This window comes from Nestor notabilis, unplaced genomic scaffold, assembly GCF_000696875.1.
Source record: "Nestor notabilis isolate BGI_N333 unplaced genomic scaffold, ASM69687v1 scaffold16248, whole genome shotgun sequence".
NCBI classification, from domain to species: domain Eukaryota; kingdom Metazoa; phylum Chordata; class Aves; order Psittaciformes; family Psittacidae; genus Nestor; species Nestor notabilis.
The window spans coordinates 5,022-14,287 of NW_009938861.1; the positions used below are offsets into that span (position 1 = coordinate 5,022).

General features: G+C 37.9%; 1 protein-coding gene across 1 annotated transcript; it reads left to right on the top strand.

The window, feature by feature from the left end:
• Positions 1-440: 440 nt before the first annotated feature.
• On the top strand, positions 441-9,197 carry LOC104401499 (low-density lipoprotein receptor-related protein 2-like; the record flags this gene model as incomplete). Its single annotated transcript, XM_010019572.1, has 8 exons — positions 441-607; positions 2,758-2,901; positions 3,844-3,953; positions 5,271-5,448; positions 5,816-6,029; positions 6,509-6,748; positions 6,881-7,069; positions 8,176-9,197. Coding segments are annotated over 8 exons (2,264 nt in total), but the record flags the coding sequence as incomplete, so codon positions are not given.
• Positions 9,198-9,266: the final 69 nt, after the last annotated feature.

Here is a 9,266-nt window from a genome sequence, read left to right on the forward strand (position 1 = left end):
CTCAAATACTTACAATATAATAAAGATCAGTAATTGCTGCTGTGACATTGTACCTTGCTTGTGAGTCCTGCTAAGTAGGCATTAGAACCCATCTCAGGCATGTCCTGGAGAGCCTCAGAGCTTTGTCCTGCTGATTCCCATTCTCAGAGATTGGTCAGCAATAAGTGATCCTGCCTTATTTACTTCTTCCTTCTCAGAATTTGCTTGCACATGCATTGTGATTGCACAGTGCTGAAACTTTAAATGTTGAAACAATTACAGTAACTAATAACCGCACTCCTAGTGTGGGCACAATTTGTAGGTAAGTGGTTCCAAAACGTCACTGGCAATATTCAGCCATTCTGAGCATTACAGAACTTTTGGGTGGCAGATAGGAAGCATATTGCAATGCCATTTTTTTGGTCAGAAACAACTCTGGACTACATTATCTGTTTTCACAGTTGAACACCCTTTCCTTATTGCTGTAAGAGATAATATAATTTATGGAATTTCTCTGAACCCTGAGGAGAAGATGAACGATGCAATGGTTCCAATAGCAGGAGTTCAAAATGGTGTTGATGTTGACTTTGATGACTCTGAACAGATGATTTATTGGGTTGAAAATCCGGTAAGTTAGTATTTGTGTTCAAATATGCACTGAAATAAGACTCCTTATTTTAAATTAAAGTTTTTGACTGAAATATATTAGAATTGCAGTTAAGAATTTTGATGCGTATAATTGCAAAGAATGAAATGTGGGAGTTTTGTTTGTTTTGTTGTTGTTTGTTTGATTGTGTTTTGGTAAAGAAGCTTAATCTCTTTTGTAAACTAGTTTTCATCTTTGTCAGCTGAAATACTTGATTAATGGTATTTCTAGCTCAGCCAGAGACATGAACAGTTATGTTTTACAGAAACAATTCATACTAACTTGTTGCCTTTCACCCATACAAGTTTTTTTTTTTTGTTTTTGTTTTTGTTTTTTTTATCCCAGCCTGTTTCCTTTAAAGTTTTCAAGTTTGAAGGCACCACTCACTCTAAAGCCTTTTCTGTGAGACTCGTAGAGGAATTATAATTTATTATTTGTTCTTTGAATATTAGAATGGTTAATTTCCATGAAGTATTTAAATAGACCTTTTTAAGCAAACCTTTGCCCAAGGAACTAGATAAATTCTCAGGAATCTGTTTGATCTTTCAAGCAGTCTGAAAAAATGTTCATGACAGATCTCAGCCAGCAGATACAGCTGACATTTACAAGAGGTTGAGCAGTTCTGTAGGAGGTCTTGGGCTCATACATCCATTAACAGAGCTGGCAAGTGAAATGCCAGGTGTCTCTGCTGGCTGAATGGGGGTTAGGTTTTGGTTAGGTCTTGAGCTTCAGCCTGAAAAATGCATGACTATGGGCTGTCCCGCGTTCTGTACTTCTGACCTACAGGCCTCAAGCTGCTGTTGCTCACAGAGCTGACACGCCTGTGTCAGTCATGGCTCGATCTCTGGACAACAGGCCTTTCTCTAGTTTCTAATGTCAGAAACATGTTTGCCTACTTTCTTAATTGTAGCGATTGTCCATTACCACAAGGCTTCTTCCTTAGTACCCCTTTTTGTTTCCATCCATTGCAAGTTTGGGTTTTCCTGGGGTTTGTCTACACTTCACAATACTGGCAGAGAAATCACAGCTAAAACTATGCAACAGTTGAAGCTGTAGTTAGAGCTCAGGTGAACATCCATCAACTTCTTCACCCTGTCTGAAGCAAACTCAGGAAACAAAGATAAACATGACAATTTGCTGTTCTACTTGAAAACCACTTCTGGAGTATTTTTATCTTCAGCTGTCATGTTCCATAGGTTATTAATTGTAAATGCCAATAATAGGTAGGATAATTTCTCACCGTCTTTAAAATGTCTGTCATAGTAGACCTGTTGTAAATATTCAATATCCATCAGGCTCTCAAAGTAGGATTTTTATAGTACCAAAAGTTATTCTACTTCCCTACTTTTTTCTGTAGGCCTAAGTATTCTAGGACAGGTTAAGTTGCAAACAGCACTACGTTATTAGGATTCAGCAAGCAGGATGCTACTGATGTCTAGAACTTCTACGTATTTAAGCCAGCCATTAATTCGGCCTGGAGTTCTTGTTCAGTTTTTTGCTGTCTGATATGTTGGTTCCTTTCTGAAGCATCATTTTCAATTCTATACTGATATATTCAGACAGTATACTGATACCATGGTAACAAAGCAATTAGGAATATACATGGACTAAATCATCACTAGATGCTTTTCCTAAAGCTGATTCTAACTTGTTTCTGCTCTGAGATGACAACTGCGACCTGTTCTCTAATTTTTTACTGCCTGGGACTGGTCTACCGCTGCCTTTAACTCCTCCTTCCTGGACTGGGCTAGTGTTAGCTGCACAGCCTCTGTCTTCAAGTGATGCAATGTGCAGGCTGTAATGGTGTGCTGTATGTTCTGTCCCTTCAAGATGGCAGTGCCCCTCTGTCTTTCCAGAAAAGTGCCAGAGCAGAGCAGACCTACTGCACATGTTGCCTCAGTGAAGAACTGGGGTGGTTGGTCCAAGTGCTACCTTGTCTGGGAGCCTGCACCACAGAGCCAGATCTTCTCAGGACATGGTCAACATGTCTGCATGCTTGTTTATATCACGCGTTAGCACCACACACTGTAGCTAGTACCATAAAATTTGCAAGTCATAAACTTATGTAGCTGGAATAGAACACTGTTTTCTGCTCTTGACATTTTTTTCACTTTTGTGATCTTTTTTCCAAGGGTGAAATTCACAGAGTGAGGTCAGATGGATCCAACAGAACAGTTTTTGCTCCAGCAGCTGTTATTGGTGCTCCTATAGGTCTAGCATTGGACTGGATATCCGCAAACCTGTATTACAGTAACCCAGCGACTCAGTCACTTGAGGTAATTGTTTAAGAAGGGCAATTGGAAAGTAAGAGCTTAGAATTTTCACTGCTAGGTGTACAGGTTGAAATCAGTAATTTTGCTTTGTTTTGTGAAAAACTGAAATTAGATTAATTTTAAAATGCAAACTGTAGAAAACTACTTTACAAACTTGAACAGAGAAACCTAAATTTGAGCGAAGTCAAAAAGATTGAAAGCAGTGTATTCTGGGAACTTTATTTGTGCTTAGATATCCCTCCTTCCCCCCAGTCATTCAATCATTAAGGTTCTGGTATTTGACACTAAACCTTTCTGATCACGAGAGTTACTATTATTATTACTCTTCTTGCTTCAAATCAATAATCCCAGTGCAGTGCATCTGATAGTAAAGGAATTTTGCCACCAAATGCAGTGAAAGCCAAGATCCACCCCCAAGAGTTTTGATATGATATTATTTAGCTTTCTGGAGACTAGGAGTGTGCTGGTATGTGAAGGATAAAATTGCCATTTAGTGTAAGGGAAATAGAGGATAAGCAATATATAATACAGTAATGAGTGTGAATAAGCAGAGTCATTAATCCCAAAATATAAATACATACTATTAAATTAAAAGGCAGCTAATTTAACCAAATAAAATTGAATACTTTCTAAATCGTCATTTCATCAACCCATTCAGCCTGTAATACTTACAAGATATTATGGAAGCTGAAGGATTAAGTATTTGTATACTAAGAATGCTTGCTTGTTAACACAGGTGGGTTTCAGGCCACAAGCAGCTCTTTCAGGAGATGCATGTTAGAGAAGGGAGGTGGGCAGAGTACAGAACAATGTGCTTTTTCTTCATAGTATTTGAGAGACTATTCTGCAGTTTCACCTCCCTACGGATTTACGCTTTCTTCCTTTAATTTGAAATCTATTATAAGTTCTGTATTACATGCTCTGATGAGTTCAATGTTTGCATAGGTCCTGAAGCTGCATGGAGATGTAATGTACAGGAAAACACTGATTACCAATGATGGCACCTCTCTGGGAGCTGGCACGCCGATTGGTTTGACAGTTGATCCAGCAAGAGGGTAAATTTCCAAAATTGCTGTTGTTTTTGCATTTTTCTGAATTTTTAAGGTCTTCAGCTTCCATCCTGAATTTCATAGAATCACAGAATGGTTTGGGTTGGAAGGGACCTTAAAGATCATCTAGCTCCAACACCCCTGCTATGGGCAGGGACGCATTCCACTAGACCACGTTGCTCAAGGCTGCATCTTTGGACACTTGAGGAATGGGGCAGCCACAACTTCTCTGGGCAACCTGTTCAAGTGCCTCACCACCCTCATAGTGAAGGATTTCTGGTTTTGTTTGGTTGTTTTTTGTTTTGTTTGTTTGCTTTTATTTATATTTCTGCAGAATTTATTTATTCTTTTTAAGCCCTAGAAAATAATTGCATGGCTTCCTGAATTGTTGCATAGATGTTAATTCCCCTTAATTTACTACATACTTATATAGCAATTTCTTTAATTAAAGTATCTCAGAATATTATGACTGTGAAAAAAAATCTGTGAAAAATGGGAGCCCAGAGTAAAGAGAACTTTGAAGTCTGTCTTTATTGTATCTTGTGGTGTCTATCTTGATGCCTTTCTATAGTAGAAAGGCACACTACATGGGAAGAATGTCACTTGCTAAAGAGCAGAGCACTTATACTGCATTCTCCAAATTGCAGCAAAATTAGCTGCAATTTGTTTATTTTTCCACCAGAGTACTTAAAATTGCAATATGATGCTTTTTTCCCCCCCGAAAAAATCATGCTGTTCCACAGGACCATATTAGTAATGAGATAGTTCCATTGGTGACTTGGCAGGCTTTCAGATGAATTGAATTGAAGATGTTCTATCCCTGGTTGGGAGTCTGGCTGCCATGTACCTTAGGTGTTCTTCAGCATCTGAGGCCAGAGCAGCGCGAGTATTCCCCAGAGCCACATAACGGAATTCATATAGATTTTTCTGAACTTGTAGTTTTATTTCCAAATTGGAACTTAACTCACTACTGAAACCGCTCAGCTATCTGGGAAACAGAACTATTAATCTTCTGCTTTCTTGTTATAGTCCTAGTGCTCTACTTGAATTTTCCTGCTGATGGTATTGTGGGATAATACAGCAGAGGTTGTGGATTTCTAAAAATGATTGAACAGGCATTGTTCTCTTTTTCAAGACATTTCTCTTTTATTTCTCTCTTTTTTCAAACAAAGTCTCTTTTTCACTGTGGCCTGCTTCAAAGCGATCTCTGTTCAGATGTGCTTAAGTACTTGGCTGATGAAGGAGATGGATTTAAGCATATGCTGAGGTGGTCCACTGGTCTCTTATTAGCTTTGCTAACAGATGTGATAATGTGTGTTACAGGAAGCTGTACTGGACAGACCAGGGAACTGACAGTGGAATCCCAGCAAAGATTGCCAGTGCAAACATGGATGGATCAGGCATACAAACCCTCTTCACTGGCAACCTTGACCATGTAGAGTTCATTACCATTGATATTAAGGAACAAAAGTTGTACTGGGCTGTTACAAGCACAGGAATGGTAGGAGATATTTTATAAATAATTGCTTTTTTACCTGTTCATCTATCTCTGCTATTGTGGTACCCGTATATAATTCAGTTACTTTAGTTTATCATCTAATTGGGGGTTGCAGGAGTGAGCAAAATCTGAGTAACTGTTGTTACTAACTACCATTTAAAATGGTAGTTCAAATGGTATTTCAAATTTTAAAACTGAATGAAAAAACAGGAATTGTTGGCATCCTGCTGACCCTTTCCTTTCTACCATGTACATAAAGATTTCATACCTGAAAAGATTTTAGTAGCATATGTTGCATTTTAATTTTCTATTGTAACATTGAACTTTTATTGTAAGAAATGTAATATTAAGCTTTAAACTGATTTCTTAGATTGAGAAAGGCAATGTGGATGGTACAAATCGTGTGACTCTGGTGGTTCATCTTTCTCATCCATGGGGAATTGCTGTGTATGATACCTTTCTGTACTATACTGATCGCGATTATGAAGTTATTGAACGAGTTGACAAGTCCACTGGAGCGAACAAAGTAGTACTGAGAGATAATGTCCCAAGACTGAAGTGCCTGCGTGTGTATTACAGAGACAGTGAGTATTTGCTAAAGGGGTATTCCAGGATATTCAACTTGTAAAAACTCAAAACCTCGCTCAGAGACAAAATGCATGCTCTTTTAAAGGAAATTGTTTGGTTGGGCTTTCAGGAAAAGTGTGGAATTTTACCTGATTTTGGTAAAGGGATGCTTCACCGTCCCATTAAGGCATCTATTGGCCTAGAAATTTACTAAAATATTATCAATGCAATATTGACTAAATAACAAATTTTGTTATTTTAGCTTGAAATTTATACATCCATTTTATCTTCTTCTTGGCCCAGTTTATCTTAGATGTCAAGAAACTAGCAAATCCATTGCTAACACTTATGTGCTAAAACATACAGTGATGAAGTTCTTTATTTTTGCCAGCTGGTTGTTAATACTATGCAAAGATATGAATTTGGTTATATATCCGTGAGAGTTTGTGATGATAAAGTTCAGATTTTTACGTCTTGCCATGTGTGTCTTTCACAGATTCTGCTGGTTCCTCAAATGGCTGCAGTAACAATATTGGAGTTTGCCAGCAGCTTTGCCTACCTGTACCTGGTGGATTATTCTCCTGTGCCTGTGCTACTGGCTTTCAGCTAAATCCTGATAACAGAACTTGTTCCCCGTACAGTTCATTTATAGTTGTTTCTATGCTTTCTGCAATTAAAGGATTTAGTTTAGAGACGTCTGATCATTCTGAAGCCATGGTACCACTGGCAGGAAGAGGTATGTGAATCTTATAGTATGAAAAAAATTTATGATTCCTAATCTTTGGCGTTTCTTGCTGGCATAGCACATGTTTTAAATAAGTTAGTGTATATCAAAGGTAATCAGTTATTACTTTTCAAAATATTTCAGGACGAAATGCACTTCACGTGGATGTTCACATGCCTTCTGGTTTCATTTACTGGTGTGACTTCAGTAGCACAATTTCTTCTCAGAATGCAATACGTAAAATTAAACCTGATGGTTCTTATTTTAGAAATGTTGTTACAAATGGCATAGGACGAAATGGGATCCGTGGCATTGCAATCGACTGGGTAGCAGGTAAGCATAGATGAATTTATCAGCATGTTATTCTTTACAGATTGTGAAATTTTTAGACTTAGATAAACAGATCCTAATGGAACTATTTTGAATGGGAGTCCTGAGTCTAACTTGTGTGTCTACAGACTGATTTTAAAACAAGAGAAAGTAGTGAATGGCTCTTATAGATAGATATGTGTAAAAACTGGAAGTTTGTCAGAGGAAACATACAGAAACTTTTCTCTCATGATGCATTCATATTTGTCTTAGGTCTCTCTTTCTGCCTGTGAGTTCCTACGTAGCTGTTGTCCAGTTTATTTCTATACTTGACTACCACAGTGAAAAACATGTACCTGAGAAGAAGGTACAAAAGTTGTCTGGTGACATTGTTAATAAGAAATGAAGGCTGTTCATCCACCCTCAGGTGTAGATGCTGTGTACAAATCCTATAAATTCTAATGGAAAGTAAAGAAAGCAGAAATACTTTGTCTTTGAAATTTTATTTTCCCACTTGTGCTTCCTGTTCCAATTTAAGCATGTTAGAGATTAATTCAAATATTAACTCTTCAGAAATTGTTCATCAGCTCTAAGACCATTGCCATTAATACCTTTAATTTATACTATATGTACTATATATATGTTTTGCAAAAATTTTCTGTTGATAGCCTTGTTGTAATGAGGTTTAGAATAATCTTCTGCTGTATACTCTTAATTTAGTTACTGTATATAGTGCTGTGCCAAAATGTTGATCTCATAGTTGTGTGTTCTAAAAAGTAAACAGATAAAAGTATGGAAAGGCAAGCCAAAGGCGTAGGTTAAAAAAATCCAAGTATACCTAAGGAACAACTATAGTTAATGCACTTTTAATCTGACACTACTGATCTTCCTGTGGCAATCAGTGAGGATTTAGAAATCAATTGACTGTTAAAACACCCATCAGTTTGGGTGTCTTCTTTCTAATTCCTCAAAGTGTAGGTAAGTACCTTATGCTTCCAACTGCTACAGTGTTTATGGATATTCATTTTATGGTTTTGTATTTTATCAACACATGCTTCTCAGGTGTTGATGCTATATATTAACTTTCTGGGGTTTTTTTCTTTCTTTTTTTTTTTTTCCTTCAAATACAGGAAACCTTTATTTTACAAATGCATTCCTGACAGAGACTTTTATCGAAATTTTACGTTTAAACACAACTTATCGACGTGTTCTGCTTAAAACTACTATAGATATGCCAAGGCACATAGTAGTCGACCCAAAAAACAGATACCTGTTCTGGGCAGATTATGGGCAAAATCCGAAGATTGAACGTGCATTTCTTGACTGCACCAACAGAACAGTTCTTGTGTCTGAGGGCATTGTCACACCTCGTGGGTTGGCCATAGATCACAGCAATGGCTACATTTACTGGGTGGATGATTCCTTAGACATGATTGCAAGAATTCAGCCTGATGGTGGTGATGTTGAAATTGTGCGTTATGGCAGTCGCTATCCAACTCCATATGGTATCACTATCTTTGGAAATTCTATGATCTGGGTGGATCGAAACCTGAAAAAAGTCTTCCAAGCCAGCAAGGAGCCAGGCAATACTGATCAGCCAACAGTAATACGAGACAACATTAACTGGTTAAGGGATGTTACCATTTACAACAGTCACTTCCAGTCACGTTCACCCCTTGATGTCAACAACAATCCTTGTTTGGACAATAACGGAGGCTGTTCTCATCTGTGTTTTGCCCTGCCTGACATACAGACACCCAAATGTGGTTGTGCCTTTGGCACACTAGGCAGTGATGGCAAGAGATGTTCCATTTCGACTGATGATTACCTGATTTTTACTCTTGAGAATGCCCTCAGAAGTATCCACCTAGATCCTCAAAATCACAGTCCTCCCTTCCGCACAATCAATGTGTTAAGAACTGCAGTGGCCCTGGATTTTGACAGCATAAACAACCGTATATATTTTACACAAAGTTATCCTTCAGGGACAGGAAGAATCAGTTATGTTAGTATTTACTCAGGAATTGGCTCTCCGACAGTGATTGCATCTGGTAAGTGCACTGGAATGTGGTACAGAGTAATTGGATATCGAAAAAAATGGGCTGCAGCACCTAGCACTAGCCCAGCTGATATTTTCACGCTAATGGCCAAGGTAGACTATTTAGTTAAGATATCTGGTTAAATGTTCCTTTTGACTCTTCTTATATATATAATTATATAT